This window comes from Phytophthora cinnamomi, assembly GCF_018691715.1.
Source record: "Phytophthora cinnamomi strain GKB4 chromosome Unknown Contig15, whole genome shotgun sequence".
NCBI classification, from domain to species: Eukaryota; Oomycota; class Peronosporomycetes; order Peronosporales; family Peronosporaceae; genus Phytophthora; species Phytophthora cinnamomi.
The window spans coordinates 833,017-860,755 of NW_027150948.1; the positions used below are offsets into that span (position 1 = coordinate 833,017).

At 64.1% G+C, this 27,739-nt stretch overlaps 3 protein-coding genes across 4 annotated transcripts; 2 read left to right on the forward strand and 1 right to left on the reverse strand.

Annotated features, from left to right (window-relative positions):
- Positions 1–2: 2 nt before the first annotated feature.
- On the forward strand, positions 3–2,378 carry IUM83_09571 (Dynein heavy chain; the record flags this gene model as incomplete). The annotated part of the gene is made up of 3 exons (XM_067934018.1): positions 3–337; positions 533–576; positions 805–2,378. The coding sequence occupies 3 exons, from the start codon at positions 3–5 to the stop codon at positions 2,376–2,378; spliced, it is 1,953 nt and encodes a 650-aa protein (XP_067796960.1).
- A 2,156-nt stretch (positions 2,379–4,534) lies between these two features.
- On the forward strand, positions 4,535–26,761 carry IUM83_09572 (uncharacterized protein; the record flags this gene model as incomplete). 2 transcript variants are annotated; one of them, XM_067934019.1, is made up of 3 exons in its annotated part: positions 4,535–4,582; positions 4,663–4,739; positions 13,126–13,435. In XM_067934019.1, the coding sequence occupies 3 exons, from the start codon at positions 4,535–4,537 to the stop codon at positions 13,433–13,435; spliced, it is 435 nt and encodes a 144-aa protein (XP_067796963.1). The 2 variants fall into 2 exon arrangements, with proteins under 2 accessions (XP_067796963.1, XP_067796964.1); XM_067934020.1 differs by lacking the exons at positions 4,535–4,582; positions 4,663–4,739; positions 13,126–13,435 and adding exons at positions 26,250–26,306; positions 26,378–26,761.
- On the reverse strand, positions 16,310–26,202 carry IUM83_09573 (Collagen alpha-1(IV) chain; the record flags this gene model as incomplete). The annotated part of the gene is made up of 8 exons (XM_067934021.1): positions 16,310–17,537; positions 17,620–18,628; positions 18,693–22,842; positions 22,907–23,884; positions 23,949–24,512; positions 24,581–25,735; positions 25,789–26,132; positions 26,199–26,202. The coding sequence occupies 8 exons, from the start codon at positions 26,200–26,202 to the stop codon at positions 16,310–16,312; spliced, it is 9,432 nt and encodes a 3,143-aa protein (XP_067796962.1).
- Positions 26,762–27,739: the final 978 nt, after the last annotated feature.

A 27,739-nucleotide genomic window follows, 5' to 3' on the forward strand; every position in this document is an offset into this window, starting at 1 on the left:
TCATGGTGCAGTCGATTACGGAGATGATGTACGACTACACGTGCACAGGCATCTTCGAGCGACACAAACTCATGTTTTCGTTCCAGATGACGTGTATGATTTTGAGTGCATCAGGTGATCTCAACCGCGCGGAGCTCGACTTTTTCCTGAAGGGAGATACGTCTCTAGACGCCGCTTCCCAGCCAAAGCCTGAGGACATTACATGGGTATCGGGTGCAGGGTGGAAAGACCTGCTTTGCCTCAGTAAATTAGGTGAAGGCGAAGGAGAAGGAGGCGCTGGTGTTTTTGGCTCGTTGATGTCGGACTTCGCCAAGAAGACGAGTGAGTGGAAGGCTTGGTACGACCTGGAGGCCCCCGAGCTCGCAGATCTGCCGTGTGGATATTCAGATAAACTGTCCAGCTTGCAAAAGCTGCTCGTCTTCCGCTGCTTTCGACAAGACCGCGTGTACAACGCCATGAAGCTGTTCGTGATGGCAGTAATGGGAGAAAAGTTTGTCCAGCCTCCGGTGCTGGACTACGCGCGCATTTACAGCCAGAGTGCAGCTACATCGCCGATCGTTTGCATCTTGAGTCCGGGTGCAGATCCGCAGAGCGACATCCAGACTTTGGGCGATGAATATGGGTTTTCAGGGCATCGGTTCAAGTTCTTGGCGCTCGGTCAAGGTCAGGGGCCCCTGGCTGAGCAAATGCTGGAGTCTGGAGCTACTCGAGGACACTGGGTGCTGCTGCAGAACTGCCACCTGCTCGCAAGCTGGCTGAGGACATTGGAGAAAATGCTGCTGGCTATGACCAAGCCTCATAAAGACTTCCGACTATGGCTCACCACTGAGCCCACCGATCGATTCCCTCTTGGTATTCTGCAGCGCTCGCTCAAGGTTGTCACGGAACCACCCGATGGCCTCAAACAGAATATGCGGAGCCTCTACTCGAAGCTGGATCAAACCATGCTTGAGGAGTGTCCGCATGCTGCGTTCCGGTCAGTGGTCTATGTGTTGTGCTTCCTACACGCTGTGGTGTTAGAACGACGCAAGTACGGCAAGATTGGGTGGAACGTGAGCTACGACTTCAACGAGTCCGACTTTACTATCTCAAGAAAATTGCTGAGTCTCTATCTCTACAAGGCGTACGAAGACCACGACGAGCAGCTACCCTGGGGCTCGCTCAAGTACCTCATTGGCGATGCAATGTACGGTGGTCGTGTCAGTGACGACTACGACCGACGCATTCTTACAACTTATCTATCCGAGTACATGGGGGACTTCCTGTTCGACGACTGCCAGCGTTTCTACTTCAGTCGTTCGGGTTTCGACTACGTACTTCCCGGCGTGTTGGATGGTAGCTCCAGCCCGCTAGCACTGCAACTCGAAGACTATGTGTCCACCGTCGAAACGCTGCCATTGACCAACAGCCCCGCGGTGTTCGGCCTCCACCCGAACGCCGAGATCGGATACTATACAAATATGTCGAAGAGTGTGTGGAAGGACTTGATCTCGCTGCAGCCGAGGTCGGCTCAATCTGGAGCGGGTGTGTCGCGGGAGGACCACATTGGTAACGTCGCTAGCGACATTCAGTCGAAAGTACCGGAGCCTGTCGACGTGGACCAGATCCGCAAGAAACTGGGACTGATACCCACACCAACGCAAGTTGTGCTGCTACAGGAACTCGACCGCTGGAACTTACTCACTGCTCGAATGCGCGTGTCGCTCGGAGATCTCCAGAAGGCGCTCGTGGGTGAAATCGGTATGAGCGATGAGCTGGACGCTGTGGGCAATGCCCTCTACGACGGCTTCCTGCCCAACCTGTGGCGTTCATTGTGCCCCAAGACAGACAAGCCCCTTGGAAGCTGGATGGAGCATTTCACCAAGCGCTTCAAGCAGTACATGGACTGGGTGTCAAATGGCGACCCGCGAGTCATGTGGCTGTCCGGGCTGGGCATCCCCGAGTCATACCTCACCGCGCTGGTGCAAGCAACGTGTCGAGCCAAGAACTGGCCGCTGGACAAATCAACGCTGTACACGCGCGTCACGAGCTACACGCAGGACTCGCAGCTTCCCGCTCTCGACGGTGTTAAGGATGACAGTGGATGCTTTATCAAGGGGCTCTTCCTCGAAGGCGCGTCCTGGGACCTCGAGCGTGGGTGCCTCGCGCCGCAAAGACCCAAGCAGCTCGTGGAAGAGCTACCCATTCTCCAGGTTATCCCCATCGAGGCCAGTCGCCTCAAGCTGCAGAACACGTTTCGTACCCCAGTGTACGTCACCCAGTCTCGGCGTAACGCCATGGGGGTGGGCCTCGTCTTCGAAGCGGACTTGTATTCGACCGAGCACGCATCGCACTGGGTGCTGCAGGGCGTGGCGCTGGCACTCAACACAGACTACTAGTCAACGTTGGAGGCGAGTGTGCTAACTAAATTTTGCGTTCGATGCACTCGCACCACACATTAGTTGCAAGACTAAAAGGCATTAGGACTGCAAAAACATGGGTTTGGGATCGTTTCTATTACGGGTGTGTGTGGATCTCTTTACGCTCTGAAAGTATCAGCGCTTTGCGCCCACAATAATGTGTTGGCCTCGTGTTCTTGTCGTCCGTGGGCAAAACGAGTTCTACATCGCCTCGTTTTCAACCATACAGCGTGTTAAGCTATCATTTGTTTCCGAGGTGCTGCCACGTTTGGGTGTTCACATGCACCTGTTGGTAATTTCCTTGGTTTTGCTGTTAGGCTGGTGACTAATGGATTGATTCGCTGTTAGAAATCTCGAAAAAAGAAAATAGTCCAGCTCAACACTGTTCAACACCACTGTTTCAGACTAGAGCAGAAAAAAATATGGACGCGAGCCATAGCAAAGGTTGCGCGGCAGCACGCTCGACTCGCCTTTCACGTCTTTCATATTCAGTGTGGTTGAGTCCGGTAACAGTCCTCGGTCGTGGTCGTTCGTGGGCGAGTAGACTTGTAAACCGTAGGCTTGCAACCCTGGCGAACAAAAGCTTCCGTGACGTTATAATCGTGGAAACCGTTTCCCGGAAAGCCTGATTCGTAGTAACGCAAACGTCGGGGTTTACATAATAGTAATATTGCACAGCATATTATAATATACTTTATTAAATATATTGGGTCGATAAATCCCATATTAATGATACTATACCAACGCATATTAATAATTTTCGTACAATAAAGTACGATAGTCAGGCATTCCAATTTCGCCGAGAGCTATGCGGCCTGGTGGCTAGATTTCTCCGGCACTTGGATAACAAGAGGTACTACGCTATTTCCGCGGCTGTACTGACCAGTTACAGTTCGAGCGCACCACACAGTACGCGGCGACGTGAACTTTAACGCAGACGCATCTTTCGACTGCGGCCGTACGGCTCCATGCGAGACGAGCGACAGCGGCGCCAAGGCGGTAATCCAGTCCCTGCTGGTGATTAATTTGAGGACAAGTGCTCATCTTACACGGTCTTGGGTGTGGTGGTGTCTGGGCCACCCGTCTACGATTTTTGCGGCAAAAATGAATAACAGGTAAATTCGTGTCCCGAAAAGTGGTGTCAGGTGGGTGCAGGTACTCTCGGAAAAGCGATCGTGCGGGGCGGGCAACCCACATGCAAGCTATGATATTTAGGTGCTTATTTCGGAGCATGGCCACGATCATACAGGACGATAGAGCTAGCCTCACCTGATCGCTCCTCCTGACCTAGGTTTGCATCATCGGGGGGGTTCTCTTTGGGTTGTACCTGCCAAATAAGGCGCGTATGTGCGCTGTAATCTACGCAGCTAACAAGAACGGTACAGCATCAAGTGGCGGCATACCTTCGGCGACTCGGGATCAACGTTGTACCGTGTACGTGACCAACTCGGATAACGACAAGGCGCTGCCCGTTGGCCTGATCTACGAACTACTCACCGCTAAGGCTGCTGCCCTCAGTCGTCAAGGGTGACACCTAATAGGTGGGTCTTCGTTGATGCTTAACGAACAAGCAGTGTCTGGCATTTTTAGTAGCAAGCACAAGTGTGGCTGAACTCAGTATTACATTGGTCGATTTATTACTATCAAAATATTATCAGTGGAAATCTTTCAGTAATATGTTACTGATATCAGTATATGTATGTCGATTTATGTTATCTTAATATTATATTACTATTGTTAATCTTAATATTATATTACTATTGTTAATATATATTGCCGTTACTGCGAACCCTGCCTGAAACGGAAACCACACTCCAGCCTTTCGAGGCGCATCACCGTCATTTCCAAGATGTTGCAAGGGCCTTTCGAGGCACGCCAGCCAAGACAAGACTAGACGCGCGAAACGCATTTTGCGGAAAACGGCGCAAGCGGCTAAGCGGCAGCTGGGATAGTCGCCTACGGACAGCGCGCGGTGCTGCTCCGAGTTCATTCCGCAATTTGCTCGCCACCGCCTCGGACTCCATCACTTGGGCTTCAAGTCGGGATTCTGGCTGCAATGCGACTCGGGACCGCTATCGCACTTGCGACCGTCGCCGCCGGACTCGCAATTGCCGAAGTCCGGATTCCGGTGCAAGATGACGCGATTTACCAGCTCCGAGACGACCGTGGTCAACCTTGCGAGGGTACCGGGCCGATGCCACTTGGCCTAGCGTGTCCACGAAAGGGGGACGTCGCTGTCTCTGGCTGCTGTCCTGCACTGAAGACCTTCGACGGCACTACCGGTAACTGCGTGGCCAAGGTGGACGCGGTGTGTGCGATTACTACGCGCTCGACATGGGGGTGCGTGTTTCCTGACACACGGGATGTCGCTACGACGCAAAGACGGCTGAAGATGGCCTTCGCTGCCGCACCCCACGCGACAACAGCGCCTCCAATGACGACAGCACCTCCAGTAACCACGGCACCCCCCGTGACAACAGCGCCCCCTGTGACGACGGCGCCTCCAGTAACAACGTCTCCTCCAGTAACTACGGCACCCCACGTTACGACTCAACCGCCAGCGACAACTGCACCCCCTGTTACGACTGGGCCACCAGCAACCACGGTGCCCCCAGTTACGACTGAGCCACCGACAACTACAGCCCCACCCGGAACAACGGAGCCACCGACAACAACACAGCCACCGGTAACGACGACGGAGCCGCCGACGACCACCAAACCGCCGACAACCACCTCACCGCCGACGACTACCCAACCGCCGACAACTACTGCACCGCCGACGACTACCGTGCCAACTACCCAACCACCGCGCACCACCTCACCGCCGACGACTACCGAGCCGCCGACAACCACCTCACCGCCGACGACTACCCAACCGCCGACAACTACTGCACCGCCGACGACTACCGTGCCAACTACCCAACCACCGCGCACCACCTCACCGCCGACGACTACCGAGCCGCCGACAACCACCTCACCGCCGACGACTACCCAACCGCCGACAACTACTGCACCGCCGACGACTACCGTGCCAACTACCCAACCACCGCGCACCACCTCACCGCCGACGACTACCGAGCCGCCGACAACCACCTCACCGCCGACGACTACCCAACCGCCGACAACTACTGCACCGCCGACGACTACCGTGCCAACTACCCAACCACCGAGCACCACCTCACCGCCGACGACTACAGAGCCGCCGAGCACCACTTCGCCGCCTGGAACCACCGAGCCGCCCAGCACGACGTCTCCTCCTGGAACGACCGAGCCGCCGAGAACCACTTCGCCGCCTGGAACCACCGAGCCGCCCAGCACGACGTCTCCACCTGGAACGACCGAGCCGCCGAGAACCACTTCGCCGCCTGGAACCACCGAGCCGCCCAGCACGACGTCTCCTCCTGGAACGACCGAGCCGCCGAGCACCACTTCGCCGCCTGGAACGCCAAGCACCACTTCGCCGCCTGGAACCACCGAGCCGCCCAGCACGACGTCTCCTCCTGGAACGACCGAGCCGCCGAGAACCACTTCGCCGCCTGGAACGACCGAGCCGCCCAGCACGACGTCGCCTCCTGGAACCACCGAGCCGCCCAGCACGACGTCTCCTCCTGGAACGACCGAGCCGCCGAGAACTACTTCGCCGCCTGGAACGACCGAGCCGCCCAGCACGACGTCTCCTCCTGGAACGACCGAGCCGCCGAGAACCACTTCGCCGCCTGGAACGACCGAGCCGCCCAGCACGACGTCTCCTCCTGGAACGACCGAGCCACCGAGAACCACTTTGCCGCCTGGAACGACCGAGCCGCCCAGCACGACGTCGCCTCCTGGAACGACCGAGCCGCCGAGAACCACTTCGCCGCCTGGAACCACCGAGCCGCCCAGCACGACGTCTCCTCCTGGAACGAGCCGCCGAGCCGCCGAGAGCACCACTTCGCCGCCTGGAACCACCGAGCCGCCCAGCACGACGTCTCCTCCTGGAACGACCGAGCCGCCGAGAACCACTTCGCCGCCTGGAACCACCGAGCCGCCCAGCACGACGTCTCCTCCTGGAACGACCGAGCCGCCGAGAACCACTTCGCCGCCTGGAACCACCGAGCCGCCCAGCACGACGTCTCCTCCTGAAACGACCGAGCCACCGAGAACCACTTTGCCGCCTAGAACCACCGAGCCGCCCAGCACGACGTCTCCTCCTGGAACGACCGAGCCGCCGAGAACCACTTCGCCGCCTGGAACCACCGAGCCGCCCAGCACGACGTCGCCTCCTGGAACGACCGAGCCCCCGAGAACCACTTCGCCGCCTGGAACCACCGAGCCGCCCAGCACGACGTCTCCTCCTGGAACGACCGAGCCGCCGAGAACCACTTCGCCGCCTGGAACCACCGAGCCGCCCAGCACGACGTCTCCTCCTGGAACGACCGAGCCGCCGAGAACCACTTCGCCGCCTGGAACCACCGAGCCGCCCAGCACGACGTCGCCTCCTGGAACGACCGAGCCGCCGAGAACCACTTCGCCGCCTGGAACCACCGAGCCGCCCAGCACGACGTCTCCTCCTGGAACGACCGAGCCACCGAGAACCACTTTGCCGCCTGGAACCACCGAGCCGCCCAGCACGACGTCTCCTCCTGGAACGACCGAGCCGCCGAGAACCACTTCGCCGCCTGGAACCACCGAGCCGCCCAGCACGACGTCTCCTCCTGGAACGACCGAGCCGCCGAGAACCACTTCGCCGCCTGGAACCACCGAGCCGCCCAGGACGACGTCTCCTCCTGCAACGACCGAGCCGCCGAGCACCACTTCGCCGCCTGGAACGACCGAGCACCACTTCGCCGCCTGGAACCACCGAGCCGCCCAGCACGACGTCTCCTCCTGGAACGACCGAGCCGCCGAGAACCGCTTCGCCGCCTGGAACCACCGAGCCGCCCAGCACGACGTCTCCTCCTGGAACGACCGAGCCGCCGAGAACCACTTCGCCGCCTGGAACCACCGAGCCGCCCAGCACGACGTCTCCTCCTGGAACGACCGAGCCGCCGAGAACCACTTCGCCGCCTGGAACCACCGAGCCGCCCAGCACGACGTCTCCTCCTGGAACGACCGAGCCACCGAGAACCACTTTGCCGCCTGGAACCACCGAGCCGCCCAGCACGACGTCTCCTCCTGGAACGACCGAGCCGCCGAGAACCACTTCGCCGCCTGGAACCACCGAGCCGCCGAGAACCACTTCGCCGCCTGGAACCACCGAGCCGCCCAGCACGACGTCTCCTCCTGGAACGACCGAGCCGCCGAGAACCACTTCGCCGCCTGGAACGACCGAGCCGCCGAGAACCACTTCGCCGCCTGGAACCACCGAGCCGCCGAGAACCACTTCGCCGCCTGGAACCACCGAGCCTCCGAGAACCACTTCGCCGCCTGGAACGACCGAGCCTCCGAGAACTACTTCGCCGCCTGGAACGACCGAGCCCCCGAGAACCACTTCGCCGCCTGGAACCACCGAGCCGCCGAGAACCACTTCGCCGCCTGGAACCACCGAGCCCCCGAGAACCACTTCGCCGCCTGGAACGACCGAGCCGCCGAGAACTACTTCGCCGCCTGGAACCACCGAGCCGCCGAGAACCACTTCGCCGCCTGGAACGACCGAGCCGCCGAGAACCACTTCGCCGCCTGGAACGACCGAGCCGCCGAGAACCACTTCGCCGCCTGGAACGACCGAGCCGCCGAGAACCACTTCGCCGCCTGGAACCACCGAGCCGCCGAGAACCACTTCGCCGCCTGGAACCGACCGAGCCGCCGAGAACCACTTCGCCGCCTGGAACGACCGAGCCGCCGAGAACCACTTCGCCGCCTGGAACGACCGAGCCGCCGAGAACCACTTCGCCGCCTGGAACGACCGAGCCGCCGAGAACCACTTCGCCGCCTGGAACGACCGAGCCGCCGAGAACCACTTCGCCGCCTGGAACGACCGAGCCGCCGAGAACCACTTCGCCGCCTGGAACGACCGAGCCGCCGAGAACCACTTCGCCGCCTGGAACGACCGAGCCTCCGAGAACCACTTCGCCGCCTGGAACGACCGAGCCGCCGAGAACCACTTCGCCGCCTGGAACGACCGAGCCGCCGAGAACCACTTCGCCGCCTGGAACGACCGAGCCGCCGAGAACCACTTCGCCGCCTGGAACGACGGAGCCGCCGAGAACCACTTCGCCGCCTGGAACGACCGAGCCGCCGAGAACCACTTCGCCGCCTGGAACGACCGAGCCGCCGAGAACCACTTCGCCGCCTGGAACGACCGAGCCGCCGAGAACCACTTCGCCGCCTGGAACGACCGAGCCGCCGAGAACCACTTCGCCGCCTGGAACGACCGAGCCGCCGAGAACCACTTCGCCGCCTGGAACTACCGAGCCGCCGAGAACCACTTCGCCGCCTGGAACGACCGAGCCGCCGAGAACCACTTCGCCGCCTGGAACGACCGAGCCGCCGAGAACCACTTCGCCGCCTGGAACGACCGAGCCGCCGAGAACTACTTCACCGCCTGGAACGACCGAGCCGCCGAGAACCACTTCACCGCCTGGAACGACCGAGCCGCCGAGAACTACTTCGCCGCCTGGAACGACCGAGCCGCCGAGAACCACTTCGCCGCCTGGAACCACCGAGCCGCCGAGAACCACTTCGCCGCCTGGAACGACCGAGCCGCCGAGAACTACTTCGCCGCCTGGAACGACCGAGCCGCCGAGAACCACTTCGCCGCCTGGAACGACCGAGCCGCCGAGAACCACTTCGCCGCCTGGAACGACCGAGCCGCCGAGAACCACTTCGCCGCCTGGAACGACCGAGCCGCCGAGAACCACTTCGCCGCCTGGAACGACCGAGCCGCCGAGAACCACTTCGCCGCCTGGAACGACCGAGCCGCCGAGAACCACTTCGCCGCCTGGAACGACCGAGCCGCCGAGAACCACTTCGCCGCCTGGAACGACCGAGCCGCCGAGAACCACTTCGCCGCCTGGAACGACCGAGCCGCCGAGAACCACTTCGCCGCCTGGAACGACCGAGCCGCCGAGAACCACTTCGCCGCCTGGAACGACGGAGCCTCCGAGAACCACTTCGCCGCCTGGAACGACCGAGCCGCCGAGAACTACTTCACCGCCTGGAACGACAGAGCCTCCGAGAACTACTTCACCGCCTGGAACGACCGAGCCGCCGAGAACTACTTCGCCGCCTGGAACGACCGAGCCGCCGAGAACCACTTCGCCGCCTGGAACGACCGAGCCGCCGAGAACCACTTCGCCGCCTGGAACGATCGAGCCGCCGAGAACCACTTCCCCGCCTGGAACGACCGAGCCGCCGAGAACCACTTCGCCGCCTGGAACGACCGAGCCGCCGAGAACCACTTCGCCGCCTGGAACGACCGAGCCGCCGAGAACCACTTCGCCGCCTGGAACGACCGAGCCGCCGAGAACCACTTCGCCGCCTGGAACGACCGAGCCGCCGAGAACCACTTCGCCGCCTGGAACGACCGAGCCGCCGAGAACCACTTCGCCGCCTGGAACGACCGAGCCGCCGAGAACCACTTCGCCGCCTAGAACGACCGAGCCGCCGAGAACCACTTCGCCGCCTGGAACGACGGAGCCTCCGAGAACCACTTCGCCGCCTGGAACGACCGAGCCTCCGAGAACTACTTCACCGCCTGGAACGACCGAGCCGCCGAGAACCACTTCGCCGCCTGGAACGACCGAGCCGCCGAGAACTACTTCACCGCCTGGAACCACCGAGCCGCCGAGAACCACTTCCCCGCCTGGAACGACCGAGCCGCCGAGAACCACTTCGCCGCCTGGAACGACCGAGCCGCCGAGAACCACTTCGCCGCCTGGAACGACCGAGCCACCGAGAACCACTTCGCCGCCTGGAACGACCGAGCCGCCGAGAACCACTTCGCCGCCTGGAACGACCGAGCCGCCGAGAACCACTTCGCCGCCTGGAACGACCGAGCCGCCGAGAACCACTTCGCCGCCTGGAACGACCGAGCCGCCGAGAACCACTTCGCCGCCTGGAACGACCGAGCCGCCGAGAACCACTTCGCCGCCTGGAACGACCGAGCCGCCGAGAACCACTTCGCCGCCTGGAACGACCGAGCCGCCGAGAACCACTTCGCCGCCTGGAACGACCGAGCCGCCGAGAACCACTTCGCCGCCTGGAACGACCGAGCCGCCGAGAACCACTTCGCCGCCTGGAACGACCGAGCCGCCGAGAACCACTTCGCCGCCTGGAACGACCGAGCCGCCGAGAACCACTTCGCCGCCTGGAACGACCGAGCCGCCGAGAACCACTTCGCCGCCTGGAACGACCGAGCCGCCGAGAACCACTTCGCCGCCTGGAACGACCGAGCCGCCGAGAACCACTTCGCCGCCTGGAACGACCGAGCCGCCGAGAACCACTTCCCCGCCTGGAACGACCGAGCCGCCGAGAACCACTTCGCCGCCTGGAACCACCGAGCCGCCGAGAACCACTTCGCCGCCTGGAACCACCGAGCCGCCGAGAACCACTTCGCCGCCTGGAACGACCGAGCCGCCGAGAACTACTTCGCCGCCTGGAACCACCGAGCCGCCGAGAACTACTTCGCCGCCTGGAACGACCGAGCCGCCGAGAACCACTTCGCCGCCTGGAACGACCGAGCCGCCGAGAACCACTTCGCCGCCTGGAACGACCGAGCCGCCGAGAACCACTTCGCCGCCTGGAACGACCGAGCCGCCGAGAACCACTTCGCCGCCTGGAACCACCGAGCCGCCGAGAACCACTTCGCCGCCTGGAACCGACCGAGCCGCCGAGAACCACTTCGCCGCCTGGAACCACCGAGCCGCCGAGAACCACTTCGCCGCCTGGAACGACCGAGCCGCCGAGAACCACTTCGCCGCCTGGAACGACCGAGCCGCCGAGAACCACTTCGCCGCCTGGAACGACCGAGCCGCCGAGAACCACTTCGCCGCCTGGAACGACCGAGCCGCCGAGAACCACTTCGCCGCCTGGAACCACCGAGCCGCCCAGCACGACGTCGCCTCCTGGAACGACCGAGCCGCCGAGAACCACTTCGCCGCCTGGAACGACCGAGCCGCCGAGAACCACTTCGCCGCCTGGAACGACCGAGCCGCCGAGAACCACTTCGCCGCCTGGAACCACCGAGCCGCCGAGAACCACTTCGCCGCCTGGAACCACCGAGCCGCCGAGAACCACTTCGCCGCCTGGAACCACCGAGCCGCCGAGAACCACTTCGCCGCCTGGAACCACCGAGCCGCCGAGAACCACTTCGCCGCCTGGAACGACCGAGCCGCCGAGAACCACTTCGCCGCCTGGAACGACCGAGCCGCCGAGAACCACTTCGCCGCCTGGAACGACCGAGCCGCCGAGAACCACTTCGCCGCCTGGAACGACCGAGCCGCCGAGAACCACTTCGCCGCCTGGAACGACCGAGCCGCCGAGAACCACTTCGCCGCCTGGAACGACCGAGCCGCCGAGAACCACTTCGCCGCCTGGAACGACCGAGCCGCCGAGAACCACTTCGCCGCCTGGAACGACCGAGCCGCCGAGAACCACTTCGCCGCCTGGAACGACCGAGCCGCCGAGAACCACTTCGCCGCCTGGAACGACCGAGCCGCCGAGAACCACTTCGCCGCCTGGAACGACCGAGCCGCCGAGAACCACTTCGCCGCCTGGAACGACCGAGCCGCCGAGAACCACTTCGCCGCCTGGAACGACCGAGCCGCCGAGAACCACTTCGCCGCCTGGAACGATCGAGCCGCCGAGAACCACTTCCCCGCCTGGAACGACCGAGCCGCCGAGAACCACTTCGCCGCCTGGAACGACCGAGCCGCCGAGAACCACTTCGCCGCCTGGAACCACCGAGCCGCCGAGAACCACTTCGCCGCCTGGAACCACCGACCGAGCCGCCGAGAACCACTTCGCCGCCTGGAACGACCGAGCCGCCGAGAACCACTTCGCCGCCTGGAACGACCGAGCCGCCGAGAACCACTTCGCCGCCTGGAACGACCGAGCCGCCGAGAACCACTTCGCCGCCTGGAACCACCGAGCCGCCGAGAACCACTTCGCCGCCTGGAACGACCGAGCCGCCGAGAACCACTTCGCCGCCTGGAACGACCGAGCCGCCGAGAACCACTTCGCCGCCTGGAACGACCGAGCCTCCGAGAACTACTTCACCGCCTGGAACCACCGAGCCGCCGAGAACTACTTCGCCGCCTGGAACGACCGAGCCGCCGAGAACCACTTCGCCGCCTGGAACGACCGAGCCGCCGAGAACCACTTCGCCGCCTGGAACGACCGAGCCGCCGAGAACTACTTCGCCGCCTGGAACCACCGAGCCGCCGAGAACCACTTCGCCGCCTGGAACGACCGAGCCTCCGAGAACCACTTCGCCGCCTGGAACGACCGAGCCGCCCTGCACGACGTCTCCTCCTGGAACTACTCATCCTCCACGCACGTCTTCGCCTCCAGGCACAGTTTACCCTCCGAGTACGACTTCACCGCCTGGGACCCGATCTCCGCCGGCCACTAGCTCTCCTCCTAGGACGTCGTCGCCTCCCAGTACCGTGCACCCCACTTCTGCGCCTGGCACCACCAAGGCCCCCTGCACTGAACCACCTGCGACGAAGAAGCCCGTCACCTCGAAGCCCCCTGTCACGGTCGCCCCGCACACGAAGTCTCCATACTCGGCCTACACGACCGAAAGGTCCACGCCGAAGCCGCCGGCCAAGAAGACACCGGCGCCGTACAAGCCCAAGCAGAAGTCTCCGAGCACCAAGGCTCCGACCCCCGCGCCGCACACGAGTCACCCTGCTTACAACTCGAAACCGAAGGGCCAGGAGAAGGCCGAGACTATGGCCGAGGCGCAGCACAAGTACAAGCCCAAGTCGAAGGCTCCGGCCAAGAAGGCGACGCCCAAGCCGCAGCACAAGCCGGAGCATGAGGGCTACATGCGCGCGGGCGGCCACCCGACCAAGAAGACGGTGGGCGCCAAGCAGTACCGCCCATACCACTGAGCGGAGACTATCTGATCCACCTCCCGAGACGCTGTCGACGGTAGACGGCGCTCCCGCAGGTAGCAGATCCCCACTTTTGAGCCCCTATCCATCCCTTTTTCCCTCCTTGTATACTCCTTGCATATAAGCAGACCAACAAATATATGTTCTTGTTCGCATTCGATGACGGTGTTTCGCTGCGCTGGGTTGGTCGGGGGCGTCGCGTAGTCTGGTGGACGGGATACAGTTGTCGTTGGGGAGCAACAACCTGACGGAACGAGGTCTCCCATGCGACTTGGGGCCGCTGTCGCACTCGTGACCGTCGCCGTTGGGCTTGCGAACGCAATTCTGATTCTGGTATGACGCGGTTTATTCGCTCCCCGACGACCGTGGCCAGCCATGCACGGGCACCGGGACGAGGCCACTTGGTCGGTCTGGTGTGTCCACGAAAGGAAGATGTCGCTGTCTCCGACTGTCATTCCCTGTTGGAGACTTACGATGACACAAACTGCGTGGCAAGGTAGAATTGGAGTGTGCGATTACAACGCGCTCGACGTGGGGGTGCGTGTTTCCCGACACCCGGGGTATTACTAGCTTACCGGATCTTCCTGGTGTTGGGGGTTTACCCGATCTACTATGTGGGGTCGATCTTCCTAGCCCATAGATACTCCCAGTGGAGGAGTAGACCTTCCGAGCTCGACCGAGCCTGCTGCGATAATCGAACCTCCAAGGACGACCGAGCCTCCGAGTACGACCGAACCGCCGAACCACCTAGCTGCCTGGAACGACCAAGCCGCTGAGCACTGTGCACCCCCACTTCCGCGCCTGGTAAAATCAAGGCGCCGTGCACTGATCCGCCATCTAGAGCCCCCTGCTACTGTCCAGCTCGATAAACCGCACTTTAGACTCGGGAGTTAGTCGGCTGCGTTGGGACTTGCTTTGTTTTCGCTTAAAACGTTAGGTACGAAGTGAGCGGCGCAGTAATACATGTCGAGGCGATGCATTAATCTGGATGAGAGTGTCGGTGTTCCTCGTGCAAGTATATCGAGAGAGGATGAAGTAGGCAGGGGGGTCCAAAGTTCCAGTAGGCCGCGGTAGCTAGCCCAATCTAGTGCCATTGCACTTAAATGTATGTCATGGAAAACCTAATCTTCTGGTGGATGGGAGCAACCAGCACATCTACGGATTTCTGTATTTCTAGTACTAGCAGTGCTAGTCTAGCACATACATGTCGGCGCGTCGTAACCGACGCTGCAATAGGGTGACAAGTAGCCATCTTCGATGGAGAGATACTGAACCCACTTCTGATACCAAACGACAGAATGAATGACTGCGGGTGGGTACTGCGCGGTGGATATTAAGTCAATGCTGTGCTGAGCATTTTATGGTATTTTTTCACGATGCAGCGCAGCGCTCACTACCACAATAAGGCTGTCGAGCTTAGAAACACATTACCAATTAGTGACCGAAATGTGTGGAGCTGACGGCATCCAAGTGCTGTACCGTTTCCTTTTACACTATGAAGGGCTCCAGGTCACGTTTTCCCGACTTGCGTGTACGAATGCAGGTGTTTAGAATCGGTCGAGGTGAGCGAGCACGCGCGCGATTTTGGATGTCCAGCCAGTAGGTATTACTCCAGCAACAGTCTGCAGTGGCATTTTACGACAAGTTCCAAAACGAAGTAGTTAATCAACTCTATGAGACTTTTCAACCTTAGCGTCAGCAGCGAGTAATGGGTCCGCCCAATCCAATAAACGCTAAGTTAGCGCGTACCAACATGGCTGCATGTCGACTCGGGACAAACGCCTTCACGCTTTCGTGCTCCACGCGATCGAGGCAGGCACCAACCAGTGATTACAAGACAAATAAACCCTCTGCACAAAAGCTTCTGTGTGGCGATATAATCCGCGGAAACCGTTTTCCCGGAAAGGCTGGAAGCACGCCTTTTCCGCCATTTCGTCTTGCATGAGCCTTTCGTGGCAACAAGAGGGCACTACTGCTCCGAGCTCATTTCGCAATTTGTTCCCCGCCTCAGACTCCATCACCTTGGGTTTCAAGTCGGGATAGTGGCTGCAATGCGACAGGGGATCGCGATCACGCTCGCGACCATCGTCATCGGGCTCGCGAACGCCGAAGTGCTGGTCTCGGTCCAAGATGACGCGATTTACTCCCTCCCTGACGGTCGAGGCCAGCCGTGCACGGGCACCGGAACGATGCCACTTGGTCTGGCGTGCCCACGAAAGGGGGATGTCGCGGTCTCCGAGTGCCATTCCACGTTGAAGACTTTTGACGGTGCGAATTGCGTGGCCAAGATGGACGCGGAGTGTGCCATTACAACACGCTCGACATGGGGGTGCGTGTTTCCTGAGAATCAGGGACGCACTACGATCGAAAGACAACTGAAGATGGCCTTCGCTGCTGCCGCTCATACGACAGCTCCCCCCGTCACAACAGCACCCCCGGTAACCACGACGGCCCCAGTCACGACTGCGCCTCCAGCGACGACCACGACGGCCCCCGTCACAACAGCACCCCCGGTAACCACGACGGCCCCAGTCACGACTGCGCCTCCAGCGACGACCACGACGGCCCCCGTCACAACAGCACCCCCGGTAACCACGACGGCCCCAGTCACGACTGCGCCTCCAGCGACGACCACGACGGCCCCCGTCACAACAGCACCCCCGGTAACCACGACGGCCCCAGTCACGACTGCGCCTCCAGCGACGACCACGACGGCCCCCGTCACAACAGCACCCCCGGTAACCACGACGGCCCCAGTCACGACTGCGCCTCCAGCGACGACCACGACGGCCCCCGTCACAACAGCACCCCCGGTAACCACGACGGCCCCAGTCACGACTGCGCCTCCAGCGACGACCACGACGGCCCCCGTCACAACAGCACCCCGGTAACCACGACGGCCCCAGTCACGACTGCGCCTCCAGCGACGACCACGACGGCCCCCGTCACAACAGCACCCCCGGTAACCACGACGGCCCCAGTCACGACTGCGCCTCCAGCGACGACCACGACGGCCCCCGTCACAACAGCACCCCCGGTAACCACGACGGCCCCAGTCACGACTGCGCCTCCAGCGACGACCACGACGGCCCCCGTCACAACAGCACCCCCGGTAACCACGACGGTCCCGGTCACGACGGAGCCTCCGGTAACAACAGCGCCTCCTGCAACCACGACGGTCCCGGTCACGACGGAGCCTCCGGTAACAACAGCGCCTCCTGCAACCACGACGGTCCCGGTCACGACGGAGCCTCCGGTAACAACAGCGCCTCCTGCAACCACGACGGTCCCGGTCACGACGGAGCCTCCGGTAACAACAGCGCCTCCTGCAACCACGACGGTCCCGGTCACGACGGAGCCTCCGGTAACAACAGCGCCTCCTGCAACCACGACGGTCCCGGTCACGACGGAGCCTCCGGTAACAACAGCGCCTCCTGCAACCACGACGGTCCCGGTCACGACGGAGCCTCCGGTAACAACAGCGCCTCCTGCAACCACGACGGTCCCGGTCACGACGGAGCCTCCGGTAACAACAGCGCCTCCTGCAACCACGACGGTCCCGGTCACGACGGAGCCTCCGGTAACAACAGCGCCTCCTGCAACCACGACGGTCCCGGTCACGACGGAGCCTCCGGTAACAACAGCGCCTCCTGCAACCACGACGGTCCCGGTCACGACGGAGCCTCCGGTAACAACAGCGCCTCCTGCAACCACGACGGTCCCGGTCACGACGGAGCCTCCGGTAACAACAGCGCCTCCTGCAACCACGACGGTCCCGGTCACGACGGAGCCTCCGGTAACAACAGCGCCTCCTGCAACCACGACGGTCCCGGTCACGACGGAGCCTCCGGTAACAACAGCGCCTCCTGCAACCACGACGGTCCCGGTCACGACGGAGCCTCCGGTAACAACAGCGCCTCCTGCAACCACGACGGTCCCGGTCACGACGGAGCCTCCGGTAACAACAGCGCCTCCTGCAACCACGACGGTCCCGGTCACGACGGAGCCTCCGGTAACAACAGCGCCTCCTGCAACCACGACGGTCCCGGTCACGACGGAGCCTCCGGTAACAACAGCACGACGGAGCCTCCAGCGCCTCCTGCAACCACGACGGTCCCGGTCACGACGGAGCCTCCGGTAACAACAGCGCCTCCTGCAACCACGACGGAGCCTCCGGTAACAACACGAAGCCTCCTCCTGGAACCACGGAACCACGCGCCTCCGAGCACGACGGAGCCTCCACGACGTCCTGACTGGCCTCACGACGGAGCCTCCGGAACGACCACGCCTGCACGACTGACCACGGAGCCGCCGACCACGACGTCTCCTCCTGGAACGACTGAGCCTCAGCCGCCGACCACGACGCCTCCACGGCCTCCCACGACTGAGCCTCCGAGCACGACGCCTCCTGGAACGACTGAGCCTCCGAGCACGACTGAGCCTCGCCTGGAACCACGGAGCCGCCGACCACGACGTCTCCTCCTGGAACGACCACGCCTCCGAGCACGACTGAGCCTCCGAGCACGACTGAGCCTCCGAGCACGACTGAGTGACGCCTCCGAGCACGACTGAGCCTCCGAGCACGACGCCGACCACGACGTCTCCTCCTGGAACGACCACGCCTCCGAGCACGACTGAGCCTCCGAGCACGACTGAGCCTCCGAGCACGACTGAGCTGCCGACCACGACGTCTCTCCTGGAACGACCACGCCTCCGAGCACGACTGAGCCTCCGAGCATGACTGAGCCGCCGACCACGACGTCTCCTCCTGGAACGACCACGCCTCCGAGCACGACTGAGCCTCCGAGCACGACTGAGCCTCCGAGCACGACTGGAACCACGGAGCCGCCGACCACGACGTCTCCTCCTGGAACGACCACGCCTCCGAGCACGACTGAGCCTCCGAGCACGACTGAGCCTCCGAGCACGACCTCGACTCCTGGAACCACGGAGCCGCCGACCACGACGTCTCCTCCTGGAACGACCACGCCTCCGAGCACGACTGAGCCTCCGAGCACGACTGAGCCTCCGAGCACGACTCGACGCCTGGAACCACGGAGCCGCCGACCACGACGTCTCCTCCTGGAACGACCACGCCTCCGAGCACGACTGAGCCTCCGAGCACGACTGAGCCTCCGAGCACGACTGAGCCGCCTGGAACCACGGAGCCGCCGACCACGACGTCTCCTCCTGGAACGACCACGCCTCCGAGCACGACTGAGCCTCCGAGCACGACTGAGCCTCCGAGCACGACCTCGCCTGAACCACGGAGCCGCCGACCACGACGTCTCCTCCTGGAACGACCACGCCTCCGAGCACGACTGAGCCTCCGGGCACGACTGAGCCTCCGAGCACGACTGAGCCGCCTGGAACCACGGAGCCGCCGACCACGACGTCTCCTCCTGGAACGACCACGCCTCCGAGCACGACTGAGCCTCCGAGCACGACTGAGCCTCCGAGCACGACTGAGCCGCCTGGAACCACGGAGCCGCCGACCACGACGTCTCCTCCTGGAACGACCACGCCTCCGAGCACGACTGAGCCTCCGAGCACGACTGAGCCTCCGAGCACGACTGAGCCGCCTGGAACCACGGAGCCGCCGACCACGACGTCTCCTCCTGGAACGACCACGCCTCCGAGCACGACTGAGCCTCCGAGCACGAGCCTCCGAGCCGCCTGGAACCACGGAGCCGCCGACCACGACGTCTCCTCCTGGAACGACCACGCCTCCGAGCACGACTGAGCCTCCGAGCACGACTGAGCCTCCGAGCACGACTCGCCGCCTGGAACCACGGAGCCGCCGACCACGACGTCTCCTCCTGGAACGACCACGCCTCCGAGCACGACTGAGCCTCCGAGCACGACTGAGCCTCCGAGCACGACTGAGCCTCCGAGCACGACTGAGCTGCGCCTGGAACCACGGAGCCGCCGACCACGACGTCTCCTCCTGGAACGACCACGCCTCCGAGCACGACTGAGCCTCCGAGCACGACTGAGCCTCCGAGCACGACTGAGCCGCCTGGAACCACGGAGCCGCCGACCACGACGTCTCCTCCTGGAACGACCACGCCTCCGAGCACGACTGAGCCTCCGAGCACGACTGAGCCTCCGAGCACACGACTGAGCCGCCTGGAACCACGGAGCCGCCGACCACGACGTCTCCTCCTGGAACGACCACGCCTCCGAGCACGACTGAGCCTCCGAGCACGACTGAGCCTCCGAGCACGACTGAGCCTCCGAGCACGACTGAGCCTCCGAGCCGCCTGGAACCACGGAGCCGCCGACCACGACGTCTCCTCCTGGAACGACCACGCCTCCGAGCACGACTGAGCCTCCGAGCACGACTGAGCCTCCGAGCACGACCTCGCCTGGAACCACGGAGCCGCCGACCACGACGTCTCCTCCTGGAACGACCACGCCTCCGAGCACGACTGAGCCTCCGAGCACGACTGAGCCTCCGAGCACGACTGAGCCGCCTGGAACCACGGAGCCGCCGACCACGACGTCTCCTCCTGGAACGACCACGCCTCCGAGCACGACTGAGCCTCCGAGCACGACTGAGCCTCCGAGCACGACTGAGCTCGCGCCTGGAACCACGGAGCCGCCGACCACGACGTCTCCTCCTGGAACGACCACGCCTCCGAGCACGACTGAGCCTCCGAGCACGACGGAGCCTCCGAGCACGACCTCGCCGCCTGGAACCACGGAGCCGCCGACCACGACGTCTCCTCCTGGAACGACTGAGCCTCCGAGCACGACTGAGCCTCCGAGCACGACTGAGCCTCCGAGCACGACTGAGCCGCCTGGAACCACGGAGCCGCCGACCACGACGTCTCCTCCTGGAACGACCACGCCTCCGAGCACGACTGAGCCTCCGGGCACGACTGAGCCTCCGAGCACGACTGAGCCGCCGACCACGACGTCTCCTCCTGGAACGACCACGCCTCCGAGCACGACTGAGCCTCCGAGCACGACTGAGCCTCCGAGCACGACCTCGCCGCCTGGAACCACGGAGCCGCCGACCACGACGTCTCCTCCTGGAACGACCACGCCTCCGAGCACGACTGAGCCTCCGAGCACGACTGAGCCTCCGAGCACGACTGAGCCTCCGAGCACGACTGAGCCTCCGAGCACGACCTCGCCGCCTGGAACCACGGAGCCGCCGACCACGACGTCTCCTCCTGGAACGACCACGCCTCCGAGCACGACTGAGCCTCCGAGCACGACTGAGCCTCCGAGCACGACTGAGCCTCCGAGCACGACTGAGCCGCCGACCACGACGTCTCCTCCTGGAACGACCACGCCTCCAAGCACGACTGAGCCGCCTGGAACCACGGAGCCGCCGACCACGACGTCTCCTCCTGGAACGACCACGCCTCCGAGCACGACTGAGCCTCCGAGCACGACTGAGCCGCCTGGATCCACGGAGCCGCCGACCACAACGTCTCCTCCTGGAACGGCCACGCCTCCGAGCACGACTGAGCCTCCGAGCACGACTGAGCCTCCGAGCACGACTGAGCCTCCGAGCACGACCTGCCGCCTGGAACCACGGAGCCGCCGACCACGACGTCTCCTCCTGGAACGACCACGCCTCCGAGCACGACTGAGCCTCCGAGCACGACTGAGCCTCCGAGCACGACCTCGCCGCCTGGAACCACGGAGCCGCCGACCACGACGTCTCCTCCTGGAACGACCACGCCTCCGAGCACGACTGAGCCTCCGAGCACGACTGAGCCTCCGAGCACGACTGAGCCGCCTGGAACCACGGAGCCGCCGACCACGACGTCTCCTCCTGGAACGACCACGCCTCCGAGCACGACTGAGCCTCCGAGCACGACTGAGCCTCCGAGCACGACCTCGCCGCCTGGAACCACGGAGCCGCCGACCACGACGTCTCCTCCTGGAACGACCACGCCTCCGAGCACGACTGAGCCTCCGAGCACGACTGAGCCTCCGAGGACGACTGAGCCTCCGAGCACGACCGCCTGGAACCACGGAGCCGCCGACCACGACGTCTCCTCCTGGAACGACCACGCCTCCGAGCACGACTGAGCCTCCGAGCACGACTGAGCCTCCGAGCACGACTGAGCCTCCGAGCACGACCTCGCCGCCTGGAACCACGGAGCCGCCGACCACGACGTCTCCTCCTGGAACGACCACGCCTCCGAGCACGACTGAGCCTCCGAGCACGACTGAGCCGCCGACCACGACGTCTCCTCCTGGAACGACCACGCCTCCGGGCACGACTGAGCCTCCGAGCACGACTGAGCCTCCGAGCACGACTGAGCCGCCTGGAACCACGGAGCCGCCGACCACGACGTCTCCTCCTGGAACGACCACGCCTCCGAGCACGACTGAGCCTCCGAGCACGACTCAGCCTCCGAGCACGACTGAGCCTCCGAGCACGACTGAGCCGCCGACCACGACGTCTCCTCCTGGAACGACCACGCCTCCGAGCACGACTGAGCCTCCGAGCACGACTGAGCCGCCGACCACGACGTCTCCTCCTGGAACGACCACGCCTCCGAGCACGACTGAGCCTCCGAGCACGACCTCGCCGCCTGGAACCACGGAGCCGCCGACCACGACGTCTCCTCCTGGAACGACCACGCCTCCGAGCACGACTGAGCCTCCGAGCACGACTGAGCCTCCGAGCACGACTGAGCCGCCTGGAACCACGGAGCCGCCGACCACGACGTCTCCTCCTGGAACGACCACGCCTCCGAGCACGACTGAGCCTCCGAGCACGACTGAGCCTCCGAGCACGACTGAGCCGCCGACCACGACGTCTCCTCCTGGAACGACCACGCCTCCGAGCACGACTGAGCCTCCGAGCACGACTGAGCCTCCGAGCACGACTGAGCCTCCGAGCACGACCTCGCCACCTGGAACCACGGAGCCGCCGACCACGACGTCTCCTCCTGGAACGACCACGCCTCCGAGCACGACTGAGCCTCCGAGCATGACTGAGCCTCCGAGCACGACTGAGCCTCCGGGCACGACTGGAACCACGGAGCCGCCGACCACGACGTCTCCTCCTGGAACGACCACGCCTCCGAGCACGACTGAGCCTCCGAGCACGACTGAGCCTCCGAGCACGACTGAGCCTCCGAGCACGACTGCGCCTGGAACCACGGAGCCGCCGACCACGACGTCTCCTCCTGGAACGACCACGCCTCCGAGCACGACTGAGCCTCCGAGCACGACTGAGCCTCCGAGCACGACTGGAACCACGGAGCCGCCGACCACGACGTCTCCTCCTGGAACGACCACGCCTCCGAGCACGACTGAGCCTCCGAGCACGACTGAGCCTCCGAGCACGACTGAGCCTCCGAGCACGACTGAGCCTCCGAGCACGACCTCGCCGCCTGGAACCACGGAGCCGCCGACCACGACGTCTCCTCCTGGAACGACCACGCCTCCGAGCACGACTGAGCCTCCGAGCACGACTGAGCCTCCGAGCACGACTGAGCTCGCCTGGAACCACGGAGCCGCCGACCACGACGTCTCCTCCTGGAACGACCACGCCTCCGAGCACGACTGAGCCTCCGAGCACGACTGAGCCTCCGAGCACGACTGAGCCTCCGAGCACGACCTCGCCGCCTGGAACCACGGAGCCGCCGACCACGACGTCTCCTCCTGGAACGACCACGCCTCCGAGCACGACTGAGCCTCCGAGCACGACTGAGCCTCCGAGCACGACCTCGCCGCCTGGAACCACGGAGCCGCCGACCACGACGTCTCCTCCTGGAACGACCACGCCTCCGAGCACGACTGAGCCTCCGAGCACGACTGAGCCTCCGAGCACGACTGAGCCGCCGACCACGACGTCTCCTCCTGGAGCACGACTGAGCCTCCGGGCACGACTGAGCCTCCGAGCACGACTGAGCCTCCGAGCACGACCTCGCCGCCTGGAACCACGGAGCCGCCGACCACGACGTCTCCTCCTGGAACGACCACGCCTCCGAGCACGACTGAGCCTCCGAGCACGACTGAGCCTCCGAGCACGACTGAGCCTCCGAGCACGACCTCGCCGCCTGGAACCACGGAGCCGCCGACCACGACGTCTCCTCCTGGAACGACCACGCCTCCGAGCACGACTGAGCCTCCGAGCACGACTGAGCCTCCGAGCACGACTGAGCCTCCGAGCACGACTGAGCCTCCGAGCACGACCTCGCCGCCTGGAACCACGGAGCCGCCGACCACGACGTCTCCTCCTGGAACGACCACGCCTCCGAGCACGACTGAGCCTCCGAGCACGACTGAGCCTCCGAGCACGACTGCCTGGAACCACGGAGCCGCCGACCACGACGTCTCCTCCTGGAACGACCACGCCTCCGAGCACGACTGAGCCTCCGAGCACGACTGAGCCTCCGAGCACGACTGAGCCTCCGAGCACGACCTCGCCGCCTGGAACCACGGAGCCGCCGACCACGACGTCTCCTCCTGGAACGACCACGCCTCCGAGCACGACTGAGCCTCCGAGCACGACTGAGCCTCCGAGCACGACCTGAGCCGCCGCCTGGAACCACGGAGCCGCCGACCACGACGTCTCCTCCTGGAACGACCACGCCTCCGAGCACGACTGAGCCTCCGAGCACGACTGAGCCTCCGAGCACGACCTCGCCGCCTGGAACCACGGAGCCGCCGACCACGACGTCTCCTCCTGGAACGACCACGCCTCCGAGCACGACTGAGCCTCCGAGCACGACTGAGCCTCCGAGCACGACTGAGCCTCCGAGCACGACCTCGCCGCCTGGAACCACGGAGCCGCCGACCACGACGTCTCCTCCTGGAACGACCACGCCTCCAAGCACGACTGAGCCTCCGCGAGCACGACTGAGCCTCCGAGCACGACCTCGCCGCCTGGAACCACGGAGCCGCCGACCACGACGTCTCCTCCTGGAACGACCACGCCTCCGAGCACGACTGAGCCTCCGAGCACGACTGAGCCTCCGAGCACGACCTCGCCGCCTGGAACCACGGAGCCGCCGACTACGACGTCTCCTCCGGGAACGACCACGCCTCCGAGCACGACTGAGCCTCCGAGCACGACTGAGCCTCCGAGCACGACCTGCCTGGAACCACGGAGCCGCCGACCACGACGTCTCCTTCTGGAACGACCACGCCTCCGAGCACGACTGAGCCTCCGAGCACGACTGAGCCTCCGAGCACGACCTCGCCGCCTGGAACCACGGAGCCGCCGACCACGACGTCTCCTCCTGGAACGACCACGCCTCCGAGCACGACTGAGCCTCCGAGCACGACTGAGCCGCCTGGAACCGCGGAGCCGCCGACCACGACGTCTCCTCCTGGAACGACTGAGCCTCCTAGCACGACTGAGCCTCCGAGCACGACCTCGCCACCTGGAACCACGGAGCCGCCGACCACGACGTCTCCTCCTGGAACGACCACGCCTCCGAGCACGACTGAGCCTCCGACCATGACTGAGCCTCGCGCCTGGAACCACGGAGCCGCCGACCACGACGTCTCCTCCGGGAACGACCACGCCTCCGAGCACGACTGAGCCTCCGAGCACGACTGAGCCTCCGAGCACGACCTCGCCGCCTGGAACCACGGAGCCGCCGACCACGACGTCTCCTCCTGGAACGACCACGCCTCCGAGCACGACTGAGCCTCCGAGCACGACTGAGCCTCCGAGCACGACTGAGCCTCCGAGCACGACTGAGCCGCCTGGAACCACGGAGCCGCCGACCACGACGTCTCCTCCTGGAACGACCACGCCTCCGAGCACGACTGAGCCTCCGAGCACGACTGAGCCTCCGAGCACGACTGAGCCTCCGAGCACGACTGAGCCTCCGAGCACGCCTGGAACCACGGAGCCGCCGACCACGACGTCTCCTCCTGGAACGACCACGCCTCCGAGCACGACTGAGCCTCCGAGCACGACTGAGCCTCCGAGCACGACTGAGCCTCCGAGCACGACTGAGCCTCCGAGCACGACCTTGCCGCCTGGAACCACGGAGCCGCCGACCACGACGTCTCCTCCTGGAACGACCACGCCTCCGAGCACGACTGAGCCTCCGAGCACGACTGAGGCTCCGGGCACGACTGAGCCTCCGAGCACGACCTCGCCGCCTGGAACCACGGAGCCGCCGACCACGACGTCTCCTCCTGGAACGACCACGCCTCCGAGCACGACTGAGCCTCCGAGCACGACTGAGCCTCCGAGCACGACCTTGCCGCCTGGAACCACGGAGCCGCCGACCACGACGTCTCCTCCTGGAACGACCACGCCTCCGAGCACGACTGAGCCTCCGAGCACGACTGAGCCTCCTGAGAGCACGACTGAGCACGACTCCGAGCACGAGCCTCCGGAGCCGCCGCACGACTGAGCCTCCGAGCACGACTGAGCCTCCGAGCACGACTGAGCCGCCTGGAACCACGGAGCCGCCGACCACGACGTCTCCTCCTGGAACGACCACGCCTCCGAGCACGACTGAGCCTCCGAGCACGACTGAGCCGCCTGGAACCACGGAGCCGCCGACCACGACGTCTCCTCCTGGAACGACCACGCCTCCGAGCACGACTGAGCCTCCGAGCACGACCTCGCCGCCTGGAACCACGGAGCCGCCGACTACGACGTCTCCTCCTGGAACGACCACGCCTCCGAGCACGACTGAGCCTCCGAGCGCGACTGAGCCTCCGAGCACGACTGAGCCTCCGGGCACGACTGAGCCTCCGAGCACGACTGAGCCTCCGAGCACGACTGAGCCTCCTGGAACTACTCATCCTCCACGCATGTCTTCGCCTCCAGGCACAGTTTACCCTCCGAGTACGACTTCACCGCCTGGGACCCGATCTCCGCCGGCCACTAGCTCTCCTCCTAGGACGTCGTCGCCTCCCAGTACCGTGCACCCCACTTCTGCGCCTGGCACCACCAAGGCCCCCTGCACTGAACCACCTGCGACGAAGAAGCCCGTCACCTCGAAGCCCCCTGGCACGGTCGCCCCGCACACGAAGTCTCCATACTCGGCCTACACGACCGAAAGGTCCACGCCGAAGCCGCCGGCCAAGAAGACACCGGCGCCGTACAAGCCCAAGCAGAAGTCCCCGAGCACCAAGGCTCCGACCCCCGCGCCGCACACGAGTCACCCTGCTTACAACTCGAAACCGAAGGGCCAGGAGAAGGCCGAGACTATGGCCGAGGCGCAGCACAAGTACAAGCCCAAGTCGAAGGCTCCGGCCAAGAAGGCGACGCCCAAGCCGCAGCACAAGCCGGAGCAGCGGGGCTACATGCGCGCGGGCGACCACCCGACCAAGAAGGCGACGGGCGCCAAGCAGTACCGCCCATACCACTGAGCGCTCTCTGATCCTTCCGATGTTTGAGCCTTCATTCGTTCATGTTTCCCCCTCCTTGTACACTCGTGCATACGTAGCATAAACAACAAATACATGTTCGCGTTCGCATTCGACGACAGCGTTAGTGTGCTTTGGGCGAAATATTCAAACTCCTCGAACGCCGCGAACTCCATGAACTGCACGAACGCCGTGAACTGGACGAACTACATGAACTACACGAACTTGTGATATAATGTGGGTGGTACAGTGGGTGGTACACTTTGATTGACACTTTCGTACTTAACCGCGATATAAAGTTGTTTCGTAAACACCCATTTTTTTATACTTATGTAGTAGGGAGCCCTGTCACTGGGTTGCCGGACGTGTGCAGGAGCGGCTGGACGGAACGTGTGTTGAGATCGACTTGACGCGGTGACCGGGGTGGTGCACAGCGTGGAGTCGGGGACGAAGTTGTACGACAGCGAGCGGTCGGTGGTCGGGGCGAGCCAATAGCGGTAAGATCGGAGAACATGTTCGACGGGGAGCAGTGCGAGCGGCGGTCTGGCCGTTCGACCCTCAGTTGCGATTTATCACTGGCTAGTGGTGAGTCAAGACTAAAGGAATACACGAAGTTGCGCCGAAGCACAGGTTCCCGCGTGTGGTTCTGCGACTCGAGGGTAGTCGGCCAACGCCTGGAGTAACAACGAAGGTAGGCGAAAGTGGCGGACAGTGCACATGAGGGCGACGTACCAAGTAGGGTAGCCGGGACCGTGGAGAGAGACCACGGGGGCACGAGGTGCACTCCAGAACGCACCTTGGCCGTGAGAGGACGACGCCTCCGAGCACCATCAGCCGTGACGGGGCGTCACCTCGCCCGATTTGCATATCCGGTGGGAGCCGCCTGTGGCTTGCCGGGGCCCAGGTGTCTATGTAGCTCCCTCCCCGCCGTCCCTATTCCCGAGGCCCGCCGTGTCGTTGACGGGTCGGCCGTCAGCCGTC